The sequence below is a fragment of the Oncorhynchus nerka genome, linkage group LG27 (genome assembly GCF_034236695.1).
Source record: "Oncorhynchus nerka isolate Pitt River linkage group LG27, Oner_Uvic_2.0, whole genome shotgun sequence".
Lineage (NCBI taxonomy): Eukaryota > Metazoa > Chordata > Actinopteri > Salmoniformes > Salmonidae > Oncorhynchus > Oncorhynchus nerka.
The window spans coordinates 104,485,526-104,507,342 of record NC_088422.1 but is presented as its reverse complement, the minus strand read 5'-3'; the positions used below and the strand labels follow the sequence as shown (position 1 = coordinate 104,507,342).

General features: G+C 45.3%; 1 protein-coding gene across 1 annotated transcript in view; it reads left to right on the top strand.

The window, feature by feature from the left end:
* The window catches only part of LOC115122796 (BTB/POZ domain-containing protein KCTD19-like), a 55,636-nt gene that overhangs the window by 33,187 nt on the left and 632 nt on the right, over positions 1-21,817 (top strand). The window contains exons 8-14 of the mRNA XM_065011218.1: positions 835-977; positions 1,073-1,156; positions 4,294-4,408; positions 5,907-6,765; positions 9,829-9,984; positions 13,694-13,738; positions 21,488-21,648. Of these exons, the coding sequence (XP_064867290.1) occupies positions 835-977; positions 1,073-1,156; positions 4,294-4,408; positions 5,907-6,765; positions 9,829-9,984; positions 13,694-13,738; positions 21,488-21,648 (1,563 nt within the window). The remainder of the gene's footprint in view (positions 1-834; positions 978-1,072; positions 1,157-4,293; positions 4,409-5,906; positions 6,766-9,828; positions 9,985-13,693; positions 13,739-21,487; positions 21,649-21,817) is intronic.

Here is a 21,817-nt window from a genome sequence, read left to right as displayed (position 1 = left end):
TCTACCCTGTCCCGTCCCGTCTCTCCCCTGTCCTGTCCCGTCCCGTCTCTCCCCTGTCCCGTCCCGTCTCTCCCCTGTCCCGTCCCGTCTCTCCCCTGTCCCGTCCCGTCTCTCCCCTGTCCCATCCCGTCTCTCCCTGTCCCGTCCCGTGTCTCCCCTGTCCCGTCTCTCCCCTGTCCCGTCTCTCCCCTGTCCCGTCCCGTCTCTCCCCGTCCCGTCCCCTCTCTCCCCCGTCCCGTCCCGTCTCTCCCCTGTCCCGTCCCGTCTCTCCCCTGTCCCGTCCCGTCTCTCCTCTCCCCCGTCCCGTCCCCTCTCTCCCCGTCCCGTCCCCTCTCTCCCCTGTCCCGTCCCGTCTCTCCCCTGTCCCGTCCCGTGTCTCCCCTGTCTCGTCCCGTCTCTCCCCGTCCCGTCTCTCCCCTGTCCCGTCCCGTGTCTCCCCTGTCCCGTCCCGTCTCCGTCCCGTGTCTCCCCTGTCCCGTGTCTCCCCTGTCCTCTCTCCCCGTCCCGTCCCCCTCTCTCCCCGTCCCGTCTCTCCCCTGTCCCGTCCCGTGTCTCCCCTGTCCCGTCCCGTGTCTCCCCTGTCCCGTCCCGTGTCTCCCCTGTCCCGTCTCTCCCCTGTCCTCTCTCCCCTGTCCCGTCCCGTGTCTCCCCTGTCCCGTCCCGTGTCTCCCCTGTCCTCTCTCCCCTGTCCTCTCTCCCCTGTCCCGTCCCGTCTCTCCCCTGTCCCGTCCCGTCTCTCCCCTGTCCCGTCCCGTCTCTCCCCTGTCCCGTCCCGTCTCTTCCCTGTCCCGTCCCGTGTCTCCCCTGTCCCGTCCCGTGTCTCCCCTGTCCCAGCACCCAGAGCTCCTGTCCAACCCCAGGAAGAGCAGCTGGATCGTATTCGGTCACAGTCTCCAGATCAGGGCCGACGGAGCGATGTTCAGACACATCCTCAACTTCCTGAGATGTGGACGCCTGTTGCTTCCCTCTGTGTTCAAGTACAGTAGGGAGCTGGGAAACTGAACACAGCAGCGAGCCAAAATGGCCGCTCTTATCGGTCAATACTAACCATTTTTGTGTCCATGTCGTGCAGGGAATGGCGGCTGCTGTGCCATGAGGTAGAGGAGTTTCAGATCCCAGCTCTGACTGGAGCCCTGGAGGACTGTTCTGACTACAGGTGAGAGAGAAGGGCCCCACTATATACCATTAACCTGTCAGACACTACAGGTGAGAGAGAAGGGCCCCACTATATACCATTAACCTGTCAGACACTACAGGTGAGAGAGAAGGGCCCCACTATATACCATCAACCTGACAGACACTACAGGTGAGAGAGAAGGGCCCCACTATATACCATCAACCTGTCAGTCACTACAGGTGAGAGAGAAGGGCCCCACTATATACCATCAACCTGTCAGACACTACAGGTGAGAGAGAAGGGCCCCACTATATACCATCAACCTGTCAGACACTACAGGTGAGAGAGAAGGGCCCCACTATATACCATCAACCTGTCAGTCACTACAGGTGAGAGAGAAGGGCCCCACTATATACCATCAACCTGTCAGTCACTACAGGTGAGAGAGAAGGGCCCCACTATATACCATCAACCTGTCAGTCACTACAGGTGAGAGAGAAGGGCCCCACTATATACCATCAACCTGTCAGTCACTACAGGTGAGAGAGAAGGGCCCCACTATATACCATCAACCTGTCAGACACTACAGGTGAGAGAGAAGGGCCACACTATATACCATCAACCTGTCAGTCACTACAGGTGAGAGAGAAGGGCCCCACTATATACCATCAACCTGTCAGACACTACAGGTGAGAGAGAAGGGCCCCACTATATACCATCAACCTGTCAGTCACTACAGGTGAGAGAGAAGGGCCCCACTATATACCATCAACCTGTCAGTCACTACAGGTGAGAGAGAAGGGCCCCACTATATACCATCAACCTGTCAGTCACTACAGGTGAGAGAGAAGGGCCCCACTATATACCATCAACCTGTCAGTCACTACAGGTGAGAGAGAAGGGCCCCACTATATACCATCAACCTGTCAGTCACTACAGGTGAGAGAGAAGGGCCCCACTATATACCATACCTGACAGACCTCAACCTGTCCCATCCCCTCTCTCCCCAGACACTACAGGTGAGAGAGAAGGGCCCCACTATATACCATCAACCTGTCAGTCACTACAGGTGAGAGAGAAGGGCCCCACTATATACCATCAACCTGTCAGTCACTACAGGTGAGAGAGAAGGGCCCCACTATATACCATCAACCTGTCAGACACTACAGGTGAGAGAGAAGGGCCCCACTATATACCATCAACCTGTCAGACACTACAGGTGAGAGAGAAGGGCCCCACTATATACCATCAACCTGTCAGTCACTACAGGTGAGAGAGAATGGCCCCGCTATATACCATCAACCTGTCAGTCACTACAGGTGAGAGAGAATGGCCCCGCTATATACCATCAACCTGTCAGTCACTACAGGTGAGAGAGAAGGGCCCCACTATATACCATCAACCTGACAGACACTACAGGTGAGAGAGAAGGGCCCCACTATATACCATCAACCTGTCAGTCACTACAGGTGAGAGAGAAGGGCCCCACTATATACCATCAACCTGTCAGTCACTACAGGTGAGAGAGAAGGGCCCCACTATATACCATCAACCTGTCAGTCACTACAGGTGAGAGAAGGGCCCCACTATATACCATCAACCTGTCAGTCACTACAGGTGAGAGAGAAGGGCCCCACTATATACCATCAACCTGTCAGTCACTACAGGTGAGAGAGAAGGGCCACACTATATACCATCAACCTGTCAGTCACTACAGGTGAGAGAGAAGGGCCCCACTATATACCATCAACCTGTCAGACACTACAGGTGAGAGAGAAGGGCCCCACTATATACCATCAACCTGTCAGTCACTACAGGTGAGAGAGAAGGGCCCCACTATATACCATCAACCTGTCAGTCACTACAGGTGAGAGAGAAGGGCCCCACTATATACCATCAACCTGTCAGTCACTACAGGTGAGAGAGAAGGGCCCCACTATATACCATCAACCTGTCAGTCACTACAGGTGAGAGAGAAGGGCCCCACTATATACCATCAACCTGTCAGTCACTACAGGTGAGAGAGAAGGGCCCCACTATATACCATCAACCTGTCAGTCACTACAGGTGAGAGAGAAGGGCCCCACTATATACCATCAACCTGTCAGTCACTACAGGTGAGAGAGAAGGGCCCCACTATATACCATCAACCTGTCAGTCACTACAGGTGAGAGAGAAGGGCCCCACTATATACCATCAACCTGTCAGACACTACAGGTGAGAGAGAAGGGCCCCACTATATACCATCAACCTGTCAGTCACTACAGGTGAGAGAGAAGGGCCCCACTATATACCATCAACCTGTCAGACACTACAGGTGAGAGAGAAGGGCCCCACTATATACCATCAACCTGTCAGACACTACAGGTGAGAGAGAATGGCCCCACTATATACCATCAACAGTCTGGTCAACCTGTCAGTCAAATCAGTCATTTTCAACTCAATAAGCAATGATCATGAAACGTAATTTTGACTGACTTGATGATAACAGCGGGGACTGGTGACTGGCCTAGTGTTGTGATTGGTCAGTTGGGGACTGGTGACTGGCCTAGTGTTGTGATTGGTCAGTTGGGGACTGGTGACTGGCCTAGTGTTGTGATTGGTCAGTTGGGGACTGGTGACTGGCCTAGTGTTGTGATTGGTCAGTTGGTGACTGGCCTAGTGTTGTGATTGGTCAGTTGGAGACTGGCCTAGTGTTGTGATTGGTCAGTTGGGGACTGGTGACTGGCCTAGTGTTGTGATTGGTCAGTTAATAGAAGAGTCTCTGACTGTGTGGTGTGTCTGTACTCAGGGCCTGGTGACTGGCCTAGTGTTGTGATTGGTCAGTTAATAGAAGAGTCTCTGACTGTGTGGTGTGTCTGTACTCAGGGCCTGGTGATTGGCCTAGTGTTGTGATTGGTCAGTTAATAGAAGAGTCTCGGACTGTGTGGTGTGTCTGTACTCAGGGCCTGGTGACTGGCCTAGTGTTGTGATTGGTCAGTTAATAGAAGAGTCTCTGACTGTGTGGTGTGTCTGTACTCAGGGCCTGGTGATTGGCCTAGTGTTGTGATTGGTCAGTTAATAGAAGAGTCTCGGACTGTGTGGTGTGTCTGTACTCAGGGCCTGGTAACTGGCCAAGTGTTGTGATTGGTCAGTTAATAGAAGAGTCTCAGACTGCGTGGTGTGTCTGTACTCAGGGCCTGGTGTGAGAGCAAGACGCCTGCTGCCGGTAACCAGTCTTCCTCTTCAGCCGAGTCCTTACTCTTTTACAACCAAGATCAAGATGGCTTCACGGGGATCGGTTACCAACCGGTACGTTGCTGCTGGCCTTTTGTCTTGGCTTTGTCAAACACACACAACCCGGAGGGAGGGGAGGGGGGGGAGGGAGGGAGGGGGGGGGGAGGGGGAGGGAGGTAGGGAGGGGGAGGTAGGGGGGGGAGGGAGGGGAGGGGAGGGGGAGGGAGGGGGAGGTAGGGGGGGAGGTAGGGAGGGGGAGGGAGGGGAGGGGAGGGGGAGGGGGGGGGGAGGGGGTGTGGTAGAGGAAGGATCATATTAGATGTCCCAGGGTGCTTAGTGGTAGAGGATGGATCATATTAGATGTCCCAGGGTGCTTAGTGGTAGAGGAAGGATCATATTAGATGTCCCAGGGTGCTTAGTGGTAGAGGAAGGATCATATTAGATGTCCCAGGGTGCTTAGTGGTAGAGGATGGATCATATTAGATGTCCCAGGGTGCTTAGTGGTAGAGGTGGGGAAGGATCATATTAGATGTCCCAGGGTGCTTAGTGGTAGAGGTGGGGAAGGATCATATTAGATGTCCCAGGGTGCTTAGTGGTAGAGGAAGGATCATATTAGATGTCCCAGGGTGCTTAGTGGTAGAGGATGGATCATATTAGATGTCCCAGGGTGCTTAGTGGTAGAGGAAGGATCATATTAGATGTCCCAGGGTGCTTAGTGGTAGAGGAAGGATCATATTAGATGTCCCAGGGTGCTTAGTGGTAGAGGATGGATCATATTAGATGTCCCAGGGTGCTTAGTGGTAGAGGTGGGGAAGGATCATATTAGATGTCCCAGGGTGATCTTCCCAGGGTGCTTAGTGGTAGAGGAAGGATCATATTAGATGTCCCAGGGTGCTTAGTGGTAGAGGATGGATCATATTAGATGTCCCAGGGTGCTTAAGGATCATATTAGATGTCCCAGGGTGCTTAGTGGTAGAGGATGGATCATATTAGATGTCCCAGGGTGCTTAGTGGGAGGATGGATCATATTAGATGTCCCAGGGTGCTTAGTGGTAGAGGAAGGTCCCATCAGTGGTATTAGATGTCCCAGGGTGCTTAGTGGTAGAGGATGGATCATATTAGATGTCCCAGGGTGCTTAGTGGTAGGGGAAGGATCATATTAGATGTCCCAGGGTGCTTAGTGGTAGAGGAAGGATCATATTAGATGTCCCAGGGTGCTTACTGGTAGGGGAAGGATCATATTAGATGTCCCAGGGTGCTTAGTGGTAGAGGAAGGATCATATTAGATGTCCCAGGGTGCTTAGTGGTAGAGGAAGGATCATATTAGATGTCCCAGGGTGCTTAGTGGTAGAGGATGGATCATATTAGATGTCCCAGGGTGCTTAGTGGTAGAGGATGGATCATATTAGATGTCCCAGGGTGATTAGTGGTAGAGGAAGGATCATATTAGATGTCCCAGGGTGCTTAGTGGTAGGGGAAGGATCATATTAGATGTCCCAGGGTGCTTAGTGGTAGAGGAAGGATCATATTAGATGTCCCAGGGTACTTCGTGATACTCTACTCCACTCTGCAGGAGAGCATGGATGTAAGTCCATCCCAAACACAAGATGGAGTCAGTCCTGAAGACTCCTTCATCTCAGTGGGTGAGGACATCTGTCCCTTGGTGGAACCAGAGAACGAGCTGAGACGGAGAGACTGTCTGCTTCAGAGACTAGAGGAGAGCAGACAGGTCAATACAGAGGACAGAATAGAGCCAAGCCAGCTGTCGCCAGCTCCTCTACAGTCAACAGTAGAGTCAACAGTACAGTCTGGTGGTCAGACCAGTCACCTCTCAGTCCCCTCTGACAGACTGTCTCAGGACAATAACACATCAGATACCACCAGCAAGCTCTCATCCTCCCCTTTGGTACCAAACAGAACATTGGACACAATGGATACCAGAAAGCTATCCTCTTCTCTCTGCAGTGTAACACACCAGCCTGACCATGCTAGTAAATTCTCCCCAAAAGGGCTGAGTAGTCCTGGACAGAAACCAGTAGGTTCCAGACGCTTCTCGTCTCCTGGTCGATATCAGGCTGGTTTGGTAGAGAGGGCAACGCCAGACGGGCTAGATGAGATCTCGGCCTCTCTCCAGAGCATGATGGCAGAGACTGTGTTTCAGAGTGGGCCCAACACACAGCCCTGGGGAACGCCATCTGGGGAAGGGACCCTCTGCCCCTCCACAGGTTCCAGGGGCTCCACGCCTGATCCTATCCCTCCTGACCCACTCCCCAATCCAGCCTCAGCCAGGCTGTCTACCCTCACAGCCTTCCTGGCCAGACAGGGACTCCCTGGGGGTGCACAGGGGACAAGGTACCCCACACAGAGGGCCGATGTGGAGGGAGAGAGTCAGGGACGGAGCACAGTCAAGCATAACAGCAGTACTCAGAGAGGTGAGGGATGCATGCTTCAAAATATGTACAAATGTAGTACGCATTCTAGAAGTTCCCTCCGTGCTTCGTTTCGCATACTTTGATTTAGACCTGTGCTCTATCTAGTTTCTAAACCCAGAGGCACAACATCACGAGACTTCAGGGAACGTTTGAGTAGCAAACCAGACCGGAGTTTGGGGTTTAGAGAAGACCAAACAGACCAGACTGGGGTATGGGTTTATAGAAGACCAAACAGACCAGACCGGGGTTTAGAGAAGACCAAACAGACCAGACCGGGGGTTTATAGAAGACCAAACAGACCAGACCGGGGGTTTATAGAAGACCAAACAGACCAGACCGGGGTTTATAGAAGACCAAACAGACCAGACCGGGGTTTTAGAAGACCAAACAGACCAGACCGGGGTTTATAGAAGACCAAACAGACCAGACCGGGGTTTATAGAAGACCAAACAGACCAGACCGGGGTTTATAGAAGACCAAACAGACCAGACCGGGGTTTATAGAAGACCAAACAGACCAGACCGGGGTTTATAGAAGACCAAACAGACCAGACCGGGGTTTATAGAAGACCAAACAGACCAGACTGGGGTTTGGGTTTATAGAAGACCAAACAGACCAGACCGGGGGTTTATAGAAGACCAAACAGACCAGACCGGGGGTTTATAGAAGACCAAACAGACCAGACCGAGGGTTTATAGAAGGCCAAACAGACCAGACCGGGGTTTGTGTTTATAGAAGACCAAACAGACCAGACCGGGGTTTGGGTTTATAGAAGACCAAACAGACCAGACCGAGGGTTTATAGAAGACCAAACAGACCAGACCAGGGTTTGGGTTTATAGAAGACCAAACAGACCAGACTGGGGTTTATAGACGACCAAACAGACCAGACTGGGGTTTAGAGAAGACCAAACAGACCAGACCGGGGGTTTATAGAAGACCAAACAGACCAGACTGGGGTTTGGGTTTATAGAAGACCAAACAGACCAGACCGGGGTTTATAGAAGACCAAACAGACCAGACCGGGGTTTATAGAAGACCAAACAGACCAGACTGAGGGTTTATAGAAGACCAAACAGACCAGACCGGTTTGGGTTTATAGAAGACCAAACAGACCAGACCGGGGTTTATAGAAGACCAAACAGACCAGACCGGGGTTTATAGAAGACCAAACAGACCAGACCGGGGTTTGAGGTTTATAGAAGACCAAACAGACCAGACCGGGGTTTATAGAAGACCAAACAGACCAGACCGGGGTTTGAGGTTTATAGAAGACCAAACAGACCAGACCGGGGTTTATAGAAGACCAAACAGACCAGACCGGGGTTTGAGGTTTATAGAAGACCAAACAGACCAGACTGAGGGTTTATAGAAGACCAAACAGACCAGACCGGGGGTTTATAGAAGACCAAACAGACCAGACCGGGGTTTATAGAAGACCAAACAGACCAGACCGGGGTTTATAGAAGACCAAACAGACCAGACCGAGGGTTTATAGAAGACCAAACAGACCAGACCGGAGGTTTATAGAAGACCAAACAGACCAGACCAGGGGTTTATAGAAGACCAAACAGACCAGACCGGGGTTTGAGGTTTATAGAAGACCAAACAGACCAGACCGGGGTTTGAGGTTTATAGAAGACCAAACAGACCAGACCGGGGTTTGGGTTTATAGAAGACCAAACAGACCAGACCGGGGTCAATAGAAGACCAAACAGACCAGACCGGGGTTTGAGGTTTATAGAAGACCAAACAGACCAGACCGGGGTTTATAGAAGACCAAACAGACCAGACCGGGGTTTATAGAAGACCAAACAGACCAGACCGGGGTTTATAGAAGACCAAACAGACCAGACCGGGGTTTGAGGTTTATAGAAGACCAAACAGACCAGACCGGGGTTTATAGACGACCAAACAGACCAGACTGGGGTTTTGGTTTATAGAAGACCAAACAGACCAGACCGGGGGTTTATAGAAGACCAAACAGACCAGACCAGGGTTTATAGAAGACCAAACAGACCAGACTGGGGTTTGGGTTTATAGAAGACCAAACAGACCAGACCGGGGTTTATAGAAGACCAAACAGACCAGACCGGGGTTTGGGTTTATAGAAGACCAAACAGACCAGACCGGGGTTTATAGAAGACCAAACAGACCAGACCGGGGTTTATAGAAGACCAAACAGACCAGACTGGGGGGGGTTTATAGAAGGTTTGGGTTTATAGAAGACCAAACAGACCAGACCGGGGGTTTATAGAAGACCAAACAGACCAGACCGGGGGTTTATAGAAGACCAAACAGACCAGACCGGGGTTTGGGTTTATAGAAGACCAAACAGACCAGACCGGGGGTTTATAGAAGACCAAACAGACCAGACCGGGGGTTTATAGAAGACCAAACAGACCAGACTGGGGTTTATAGAAGACCAAACAGACCAGACCGGGGTTTGGGTTTATAGAAGACCAAACAGACCAGACCGGGGTTTGGGTTTATAGAAGACCAAACAGACCAGACCGGGGTTTGGGTTTATAGAAGACCAAACAGACCAGACCGGGGTTTATAGAAGACCAAACAGACCAGACCGGGGTTTATAGAAGACCCAACAGACCAGACCGGGGTTTATAGAAGACCAAACAGACCAGACCGGGGTTTATAGAAGACCAAACAGACCAGACCGGGGTTTATAGAAGACCAAACAGACCAGACCGGGGGTTTATAGAAGACCAAACAGACCAGACCGGGGGTTTATAGAAGACCAAACAGACCAGACCGGGGTTTGGGGTTTATAGAAGACCAAACAGCGCCAGACCGGGGTTTGGGTTTATAGAAGACCAAACAGACCAGACCGGGGTTTGGGTTTATAGAAGACCAAACAGACCAGACCGGGGGTTTATAGAAGACCAAACAGACCAGACCGGGGTTGTCTCTGTCTCTCTGAGTAGATGACGTCCATTGGAGCAGGCCTGAGGACTGTTTTCAGTATGTCTCATAACGGGAGAGGATATCTCTTAGAGGCTTGATTCTCTCTGTGTCTGTCTGTCTGTCTCTCTGCCTCTCTGAATAGAAGACTTCCATTGGAGCAGACCTGCCCTGGGGGGCTGCTTGTTCCCGGTGCAGGGTTGTGTTCTCAGGGTTGACCACCCTCCGGTCCTGGGCAGAGGGGAGCCTGGAGGATACTTCACCCAGAGCCTAATTTACACAGCCAGTCCTCCACACACAGGTCAGCTCTTTTAGTCAGTGGACATGTATTTAGCCTACACTCTGTGTAGTCAGTGGACATGTATTTAGCCTACACTCTGTATAGTATTTAGCCTACACTCTGTGTAGTATTTAGCCTACACTCTATATAGTATTTAGCCTACACTCTGTATAGTATTTAGCCTACACTCTGTACAGTATTTAGCCTACACTCTGTATAGTATTTAGCCTACACTCTGTGTAGTATTTAGCCTACACCCTGTGTAGTATTTAGCCTACACTCTGTATAGTATTTAGCCTACACTCTATAGTATTTAGCCTACACTCTGTGTAGTATTTAGCCTACACTCTGTGTAGTATTTAGCCTACACTCTGTGTAGTATTTAGCCTACACTCTGTATAGTATTTAGACTACACTCTGTATAGTATTTAGCCTACACTCTGTGTAGTATTTAGCCTACACTCTGTATAGTATTTAGCCTACACTCTGTGTAGTATTTAGCCTACACTCTGTGTAGTATTTAGCCTACACTCTGTATAGTATTTAGCCTACACTCTGTATAGTATTTAGCCTACACTCTGTATAGTATTTAGCCTACACTCTGTATAGTATTTAGCCGACACTCTGTGTAGTCAGTGGACATGTATTTAGACTACACTCTGTATAGTATTTAGCCTACACTCTGTATAGTATTTAGCCTACACTCTGTATAGTATTTAGCCTACACCTGTGTAGTATTTAGCCTACACTCTGTATAGTATTTAGCCTACACTCTGTGTAGTCAGTGGCCATGTATTTAGCCTACACTCTGTATAGTATTTAGCCTACACTCTGTGTAGTCAGTGGCCATGTATTTAGCCTACACTCTGTATAGTATTTAGCCTACACTCTGTATAGTATTTAGCCTACACTCTGTGTAGTATTTAGCCTACACTCTGTATAGTATTTAGCCTACACTCTGTGTAGTATTTAGCCTACACTCTGTGTAGTATTTAGTACATTTATTTAGCCTACACTCTGTGTAGTATTTAGCCTACACTCTGTGTAGTATTTAGCCTACACTCTGTATAGTATTTAGCCTACACTCTGTGTAATATTTAGCCTACACTCTGTATAGTATTTAGCCTACACTCTGTATAGTATTTAGCCTACACTCTGTGTAGTCAGTGGACATGTATTTAGCCTACACTCTGTATAGTATTTAGCCTACACTCTGTATAGTATTTAGCCTACACTCTGTATAGTATTTAGCCTACACTCTGTACAGTATTTAGCCTACACTCTGCGTAGTATTTAGCCTACACTCTGTGTAGTATTTAGCCTACACTCTGTATAGTATTTAGCCTACACTCTATATAGTATTTAGACTACACTCTGTACAGTATTTAGCCTACACTCTGTATAGTATTTAGCCTACACTCTGTGTAGTATTTAGCCTACACTCTGTACAGTATTTAGCCTACACTCTGTGTAGTCAGTGGCCATGTATTTAGCCTACACTCTGTACAGTATTTAGCCTACACTCTGTGTAGTCAGTGGCCATGTATTTAGCCTACACTCTGTATAGTATTTAGCCTACACTCTGTGTAGTATTTAGCCTACACTCTGTGTAGTCAGTGGCCATGTATTTAGCCTACACTCTGTGTAGTATTTAGCCTACACTCTGTGTAGTATTTAGCCTACACTCTGTGTAGTATTTAGCCTACACTCTGTGTAGTATTTAGCCTACACTCTGTATAGTATTTAGACTACACTCTGTGTAGTATTTAGCCTACACTCTGTGTAGTATTTAGCCTACACTCTGTATAGTATTTAGCCTACACTCTGTGTAGTATTTAGCCTACACTCTATATAGTATTTAGCCTACACTCTGTGTAGTATTTAGCCTACACTCTGTATAGTATTTAGCCTACACTCTGTGTAGTATTTAGCCTACACTCGGTATAGTATTTAGCCTACACTCTGAGTAGTATTTAGCCTACACTCTGTATAGTATTTAGCCTACACTCTGTATAGTATTTAGCCTACTCTGTATAGTATTTAGCCTACACTCTATAGTATTTAGCCTACACTCTGTATAGTATTTAGCCTACATTCTGTGTAGTATTTAGCCTACACTCTGTGTAGTATTTAGCCTACACTCTGTGTAGTATTTAGCCTACACCCTGTGTAGTATTTAGCCTACACTCTGTATAGTATTTAGCCTACACTCTGTGTAGTCAGTGGCCATGTATTTAGCCTACACTCTGTATAGTATTTAGCCTACACTCTGTGTAGTCAGTGGCCATGTATTTAGCCTACACTCTGTATAGTATTTAGCCTACACTCTGTATAGTATTTAGCCTACACTCTGTGTAGTATTTAGCCTACACTCTGTATAGTATTTAGCCTACACTCTGTGTAGTATTTAGCCTACACTCTGTGTAGTATTTAGCCTACACTCTGTGTAGTATTTAGCCTACACTCTGTATAGTATTTAGCCTACACTCTGTGTAATATTTAGCCTACACTCTGTATAGTATTTAGCCTACACTCTGTATAGTATTTAGCCTACACCCTGTGTAGTATTTAGCCTACACTCTGTGTAGTCAGTGGACATGTATTTAGCCTACACTCTGTATAGTATTTAGCCTACACTCTGTATAGTATTTAGCCTACACTCTGTATAGTATTTAGCCTACACTCTGTACAGTATTTAGCCTACACTCTGCGTAGTATTTAGCCTACACTCTGTGTAGTATTTAGCCTACACTCTGTATAGTATTTAGCCTACACTCTATATAGTATTTAGACTACACTCTGTACAGTATTTAGCCTACACTCTGTATAGTATTTAGCCTACACTCTGTGTAGTATTTAGCCTACACTCTGTACAGTATTTAGCCTACACTCTGTGTAGTCAGTGGCCATGTATTTAGCCTACACTCTGTACAGTATTTAGCCTACACTCTGTGTAGTCAGTGGCCATGTATTTAGCCTACACTCTGTATAGTATTTAGCCTACACTCTGTGTAGTATTTAGCCTACACTCTGTGTAGTCAGTGGCCATGTATTTAGCCTACACTCTATATAGTATTTAGCCTACACTCTGTGTAGTATTTAGCCTACACTCTGTATAGTATTTAGCCTACACTCTGTATAGTATTTAGCCTACACTCTGTATAGTATTTAGCCTACACTCTGTGTAGTATTTAGCCTACACTCTGTATAGTATTTAGCCTACACTCTGTGTAGTATTTAGCCTACACTCTGTGTAGTATTTAGCCTACACTCTGTGTAGTATTTAGCCTACACTCTGTGTAGTATTTAGCCTACACTCTGTGTAGTATTTAACTACACTCTGTGTAGTATTTAGCCTACACTCTGTGTAGTATTTAGCCTACACTCTGTGTAGTATTTAGCCTACACTCTGTGTAGTATTTAGCCTACACTCTGTGTAGTATTTAGCCTACACTCTGTGTAGTATTTAGCCTACACTCTATATAGTATTTAGCCTACACTCTGTGTAGTATTTAGCCTACACTCTGTGTAGTCAGTGGCCATGTATTTAGCCTACACTCTGTGTAGTATTTAGCCTACACTCTGTGTAGTATTTAGCCTACACTCTATATAGTATTTAGCCTACACTCTATATAGTATTTAGCCTACACTCTATATAGTATTTAGCCTACACTCTGTGTAGTCAGTGGACATGTATTTTCCAAAGGTAAAACATACTTTTCCTCCTCAGGTTACGGAGCCGACAAAGACCTAAATGCGAGAGGAGATATCAAGAGTAAGTCCTTCACCTGTTGCTGTGAGATGGTTTGATATCTATGTTGTTTTGATATCTATGTTACTGTGAGATGGTTTGATATCTATGTTACTGTGAGTTGGTTTGATATCTATGTTGGTTTGATATCTATGTTGGTTTGATATCTATGTTGGTTTGATATCTATGTTACTGTGAGATGGTTTGATATCTATGTTGGTTTGATATCTATGATGGTTTGATATCTATGTTGGTTTGATATCTATGTTGGGTTGATATCTATGTTGGTTTGATATCTATGTTACTGTGAGATGGTTTGATATCTATGTTGGTTTGATATCTATGTTGGTTTGATATCTATGTTACTGTGAGATGGTTTGATATCTATGTTGGTTTGATATCTATGTTGCTGTGCTCAGTAAACGCTGTGAGACCACTGCATGCAGTACACCTCCCTGTCCACAAGGGGGAGATGGAGACAACTTTCTGAAATCAGTCTCATGGTAGTCTATGGTAACAGTCTCATGGTAGTAGATATAGAAGTCTATAGTAACAGTCTCATGGTAGTAGATATGGTAGTCTATGGTAACAGTCTCGCGGTAGTCTATGGTAACAGTCTCATGGTAGTCTATGGTAACAGTCTCATGGTAGTCTATGGTAACAGTCTCCTGGTAGTCTATAGTAACAGTCTCATGGTAGTCTATAGTAACAGTCTCCTGGTAGTCTATGGTAACAGTCTCATGGTAGTCTATAGTAACAGTATCGTGGTAGTCTATGGTAACGGTCTCATGGTAACAGACTCATGGTAGTATATGGTAACAGTCTCATGGTAGTCTATGGTAACAGTCTCATGGTAGTCTATAGTAACAGTCTCGTGGTAGTCTATAGTACGTCTCATGGTAGTATATGGTAACAGTCTCATGGTAGTATATGGTAACAGTCTCATGGTAGTCTATAGTAACAGTCTCATGGTAGTCTATAGTAACAGTCTCATGGTAGTCTATAGTAACAGTCTCATGGTAGTCTATAGTAACAGTATCGTGGTAGTCTATGGTAACAGTCTCATGGTAGTATATGGTAACAGTCTCCTGGTAGTCTATGGTAACAGTCTCCTGGTAGTCTATGGTAACAGTCTCATGGTAGTATATGGTAACAGTCTCCTGGTAGTCTATGGTAACAGTCTCATGGTAGTAGATATAGTAGTCTATGGTAACAGTCTCCTGGTAGTCTATGGTAACAGTCTCATGGTAGTAGATATAGTAGTCTATGGTAACAGTATCATGGTAGTCTATGGTAACAGTCTCATGGTAGTCTATGGTAAGTATCATGGTAGTAGCTATAGAAGTCTATGGTAACAGTCTCGTGGTAGTAGATATAGAAGTCTATGGTAACAGTCTCATGGTAGTCTATAGTAACAGTCTCATGGTAGTCTATGGTAACATTCTCATGGTAGTCTATACGAAGTCTCATGGTAGTCTATGATAACAGTCTCATGGTAGTCTGTGGTAACAGTCTCATGGTAGTCTATAGTAACAGTCTCATTGTAGTCTATAGTAAGTCTCATGGTAACAGTCTCATGGTAGTCAATGGTAACAGTCTCATGGTAGTCAATGGTAACAGTCTCATGGTAGTCAATGGTAACAGTCTCATGGTAGTCTATAGTAACAGTCTCATGGTAGTCTATAGTAACAGTCTCATGGTAGTCTATAGTAACAGTCTCATGGTAGTCTATAGTAACAGTCTCATGGTAGTATATGGTAACAGTCTCATGGTAGTCTATAGTAACAGTCTCATGGTAGTCTATAGTAACAGTCTCATGGTAGTCTATAGTAACAGTATCGTGGTAGTCTATGGTAACAGTCTCATGGTAGTATATGGTAACAGTCTCATGGTAGTCTATGGTAACAGTCTCCTGGTAGTCTATAGTAACAGTCTCATGGTAGTCTATGGTAACAGTCTCATGGTAGTCTAGTAACAGTCTCCTGGTAGTCTATGGTAACAGTCTCATGGTAGTAGATATAGTAGTCTATGGTAACAGTCTCCTGGTAGTCTATGGTAACAGTCTCATGGTAGTAGATATAGTAGTCTATGGTAACAGTATCATGGTAGTCTATGGTAACAGTCTCATGGTAGTCTATGGTAAGTATCATGGTAGTAGCTATAGAAGTCTATGGTAACAGTCTCGTGGTAGTAGATATAGAAGTCTATGGTAACAGTCTCATGGTAGTCTATAGTAACAGTCTCATGGTAGTCTATGGTAACATTCTCATGGTAGTCTATGATAACAGTCTCATGGTAGTCTATGATAACAGTCTCATGGTAGTCTGTGGTAACAGTCTCATGGTAGTCTATAGTAACAGTCTCATGGTAGTCTATAGTAAGTCTCATGGTAACAGTCTCATGGTAGTCAATGGTAACAGTCTCATGGTAGTCAATGGTAACAGTCTCATGGTAGTCTATGGTAACAGTCTCATGGTAGTCTATAGTAACAGTCTCATGGTAGTCTATAGTAACAGTCTCATGGTAGTCTATAGTAACAGTCTCATGGTAGTCTATAGTAACAGTCTCATGGTAGTCTATAGTAACAGTATCGTGGTAGTCTATGGTAACAGTCTCATGGTAGTATATGGTAACAGTCTCCTGGTAGTCTATGGTAACAGTCTCCTGGTAGTCTATGGTAACAGTCTCATGGTAGTATATGGTAACAGTCTCCTGGTAGTCTATGGTAACAGTCTCATGGTAGTAGATATAGTAGTCTATGGTAACAGTCTCCTGGTAGTCTATGGTAACAGTCTCATGGTAGTAGATATAGTAGTCTATGGTAACAGTATCATGGTAGTCTATGGTAACAGTCTCATGGTAGTCTATGGTAAGTATCATGGTAGTAGCTATAGAAGTCTATGGTAACAGTCTCGTGGTAGTAGATATAGAAGTCTATGGTAACAGTCTCATGGTAGTCTATAGTAACAGTCTCATGGTAGTCTATGGTAACATTCTCATGGTAGTCTATACGAAGTCTCATGGTAGTCTATGATAACAGTCTCATGGTAGTCTGTGGTAACAGTCTCATGGTAGTCTATAGTAACAGTCTCATTGTAGTCTATAGTAAGTCTCATGGTAACAGTCTCATGGTAGTCAATGGTAACAGTCTCATGGTAGTCAATGGTAACAGTCTCATGGTAGTCTATAGTAAGTCTCATGGTAACAGTCTCATGGTAGTCAATGGTAACAGTCTCATGGTAGTCAATGGTAACAGTCTCATGGTAGTCAATGGTAACAGTCTTATGGTAGTCTATAGTAACAGTCTCATGGTAGTCTATAGTAACAGTCTCATGGTAGTCTATAGTAACAGTCTCATGGTAGTCTATAGTAACAGTCTCATGGTAGTCTATAGTAACAGTCTCATGGTAGTATATGGTAACAGTCTCATGGTAGTCTATAGTAACAGTCTCATGGTAGTCTATAGTAACAGTCTCATGGTAGTCTATAGTAACAGTATCGTGGTAGTCTATGGTAACAGTCTCATGGTAGTATATGGTAACAGTCTCATGGTAGTCTATGGTAACAGTCTCCTGGTAGTCTATAGTAACAGTATCGTGGTAGTCTATGGTAACAGTCTCATGGTAGTATATGGTAACAGTCTCCTGGTAGTCTATGGTAACAGTCTCATGGTAGTAGATATAGTAGTCTATGGTAACAGTCTCCTGGTAGTCTATGGTAACAGTCTCATGGTAGTAGATATAGTAGTCTATGGTAACAGTATCATGGTAGTCTATGGTAACAGTCTCATGGTAGTCTATGGTAAGTATCATGGTAGTAGCTATAGAAGTCTATGGTAACAGTCTCGTGGTAGTAGATATAGAAGTCTATGGTAACAGTCTCATGGTAGTCTATAGTAACAGTCTCATGGTAGTCTATGGTAACATTCTCATGGTAGTCTATACGAAGTCTCATGGTAGTCTATGATAACAGTCTCATGGTAGTCTGTGGTAACAGTCTCATGGTAGTCTATAGTAACAGTCTCATGGTAGTCTATAGTAAGTCTCATGGTAACAGTCTCATGGTAGTCAATGGTAACAGTCTCATGGTAGTCAATGGTAACAGTCTCATGGTAGTCAATGGTAACAGTCTCATGGTAGTCTATGGTAACAGTCTCATGGTAGTCTATAGTAACAGTCTCATGGTAGTCTATAGTAACAGTCTCATGGTAGTCTATAGTACCAGTCTCATGATAGTCTATAGTAACAGTCTCATGGTAGTCTATGGTAACAGTCTTATGGTAGTATATATAAGTCTATGGCAACAGTCTCATGGTAGTCTATAGTACCAGTCTCATGGTAGTCTATAGTACCAGTCTCATGATAGTCTATAGTACGTCTCATGGTAGTCTATGGTAACAGTCTCATGGCAGTCTATAGTAACAGTCTCATGGTAGTCTATAGTAACAGTCTCATGGTAGTCTATGGTAACAGTATCATGGTAGTATATATATGTCTATGGTAGTCTATGGTAACAGTCTCATGGTAGTCTATAGTAACAGTCTCATGGTAGTCTATGGTAACAGTCTCATGGTAGTCTATGGTAACAGTCTCATGGTAGTCTATAGTAACAGTCTCATGGTAGTCTATGGTAACAGTCTCATGGTAGTAGATATAGTAGTCTATGGTAACAGTCTCATGGTAGTAGATATAGTAGTCTATGTTAACAGTCTCATGGTAGTCTATGGTAAGTATCATGGTAGTAGCTATAAAAGTCTATGGTAACAGTCTCATGGTAGTAGATATAGAAGTCTATGGTAACAGTCTCGTGGTAGTAGATATAGAAGTCTATGGTAACAGTCTCGTGGTAGTAGATATAGAAGTCTATGGTAACAATTTTGTGGTAGTAGATATAGAAGTCTATGGTAACAGTCTCGTGGTAGTAGATATAGAAGTCTATGGTAACAGTCTCATGGTAGTCTATAGTAACATTCTCATGGTAGTCTATACGAAGTATCATGGTAGTCTGTGGTAACAGTCTCATGGTAGTCTATAGTAACAGTCTCATGGTAGTCTATGGTAACAGTCTCATGGTAGTCTATGGTAACAGTCTCATGGTTGTCTATGGTAACAGTCTCATGGTAGTCTATAGTAACAGTCTCATGGTAGTCTATGGTAACAGTCTCATGGTAGTCTATAGTAACAGTCTCATGGTAGTCTATAGTAACAGTCTCATGGTAGTCTATGGTAACAGTATCATGGTAGTATATATATAAGTCTATGGTAGTCTATGGTAACAGTCTCATGGTAGTCTATAGTAACAGTCTCATGGTAGTCTATGGTAACAGGCTCATGGTAGTCTATAGTAACAGTCTCATGGTAGTCTATGGTAACAGTATCATGGTAGTATATATATAAGTCTATGGTAGTCTATGGTAACAGTCTCATGGTAGTCTATGGTAACAGTCTCATGGTAGTCTATGGTAACAGTCTCATGGTAGTCTATGGTAACAGTCTCATGGTAGTAGATATTATAGTCTATGGTAACAGTCTCATGGTAGTCTATAGTAACATGGTACATAATAGGTTTACTAGTCTTGGTCGTGGTATGTAGTGTGGTATGGAAGGTGTTTACTAGTCTTGGTTGTGGTATGTAGAGTGGTATGGAATGTGTTTACTAGTCTTGGTCGTGGTATGTAGCGTGGTATGGAATGTGTTTACTAGTCTTGGTCGTGGTATGTAGCATGGTATGTAGAGTGGTATGGAAGGTGTTTACTAGTCTTGGTCGTGGTATGTAGCGTGGTATGGAAGGTGTTTACTAGTCTTGGTCGTGGTATGTAGCGTGGTATGGAAGGTGTTTACTAGTCTTGGTCGTGGTATGTAGCTGTTTACTAGTCTTGGTCGTGGTATGTAGCATGGTATGTAGAGTGGTATGGAATGTGTTTACTAGTCTTGGTCGTGGTATGTAGCGTGGTATGGAATGTGTTTACTAGTCTTGGTCGTGGTATGTAGGCGTGATATGTAGGCGTGGTATGTAGCGTGGTATGTAGAGTGGTATGTAGAGTGGTATGGAGGTGTTTACTAGTCTTGGTCGTGGTATGTAGCGTGGTATGGAAGGTGTTTACTAGTCTTGGTCGTGGTATGTAGCATGGTATGTAGAGTGGTATGGAAGGTGTTTACTAGTCTTGGTCGTGGTATATAGCGTGGTATGGAGGTGTTTACTAGTCTTGGTCGTGGTATGGAGGTGTTTACTAGTCTTGGTCGTGGTATGTAGCATGGTATGTAGAGTGGTATGTAGAGTGGTATGTAGAGTGGTATGTAGCGTGGTATGGAAGGTGTTTACCAGTCTTGGTCGTGGTATGTAGCTGTTTACTAGTCTTGGTCGTGGTATGTAGCATGGTATGTAGAGTGGTATGGAAGGTGTTTACTAGTCTTGGTCGTGGTATGTAGTGTGGTATGGAGGTGTTTACTAGTCTTGGTCGTGGTATGTAGCGTTTCCTGGTATGGAAGGTGTTTACTAGTCTTGGTCGTGGTATGCCACAGCATGGTATGTCAGAGTGGTATGGAATGTGTTTACTAGTCCTGGTCGTGGTATGGAATGTGTTTACTAGTCTTGGTCTGGCCACCTCAGTATGGAAGGTGTTTACTAGTCTTGGACGTGGTATGGAAGGTGTTTACTAGTCTTGGTTGGTGGTATGGAAGGTGTTTACTAGTCTTGGTCGTGGTATGGAATGTGTTTACTAGTCTTGGACTGTGGTATGGAATGTGTTTACTAGTCTTGGTCAGTGGTATGGAATGTGTTTACTAGTCTTGGTCGTGGGCATGGAAAGTGTTTACTAGTCTTGGCACCAGAACTAAATGTATTCAGTTCGTCACCAGACTGTGTTTACTGTTGGTTTAGTTCATTAGAACAGGACTGTTGGTTTCCTGTGTTTCCTGGCCACAGCAGGAGAGAACAACTATCATGGAGCTGTACTCCTCTAGTTCATTATGAACAGGGCTGTTGGTTTCCTGTGTTTCCTGGCCACAGCAGGAGAGAACAACTATCATGGAGCTGTACTCCACTAGTTCATTATGAACAGGACTGTTGGTTTCCTGGCCACAGCAGGAGAGAACAACTATCATGGAGCTGTACTCCTCTAGTTCATTAGAACAGGACTGTTGGTTTCCTGGCCACAGCAGGAGAGAACAACTATCATGGAGCTGTACTCCTCTAGTTCATTATGAACAGGACTGTTGGTTTCCTGTGTTTCCTGGCCACAGCAGGAGAGAACAACTATCATGGAGCTGTACTCCACTAGTTCATTATGAACAGGACTGTTGGTTTCCTGGCCACAGCAGGAGAGAACAACTATCATGGAGCTGTACTCCTCTAGTTCATTAGAACAGGACTGTTGGTTTCCTGGCCACAGCAGGAGAGAACAACTATCATGGAGCTGTACTCCTCTAGTTCATTATGAACAGGACTGTTGGTTTCCTGTGTTTCCTGGCCACAGCAGGAGAGAACAACTATCATGGAGCTGTACTCCTCTAGTTCATTAGAACAGGACTGTTGTCTGCTGTTGGTTTCCTGTGTGTAATGAGAAACAGGATGCATCCCTAATGGAAGACTACGTCCTATATAGTGCACTACTGGTTAAAAGCAAAGCACTATAACAAAAGGAAGAGGGAGCCATTTGGCACGTATCCAACAGTAGTTTAGACTGTAGAGAGTCTGTTGTCTATATATATATATATATTCCCTGCTGAGTCGTGGTCAACAAGGTGATTTGCATCCAGACAGTCTTGTCTCCAGGTCCAGATGTGGCTTTTGCCTGCATCAATGTGTCCTGGGAGGACATGGTGTTTGGGAGGCAGTGCCATGTCTTTCTGTCCGGACTCATCCTGGACTCCATAAGACTAGAGGACTCCAAGGACTGCACTCTCAAGATAACCAACCTGGTCTATTTCCTCTGGGTAATAAGACAATACGTTTGGGGGCAGTTTCCTGGACACACAGATTAAAATGTAAAGTCAATGTTGAATCTGCATTGAGCTGTTAAATCCAGGATTAGGTTTAACCTGTGTCTGGGAAACTTCCCCTTGGTTGTTGGTTTATAAGGACTTTTATTTTTAAATTATTGCT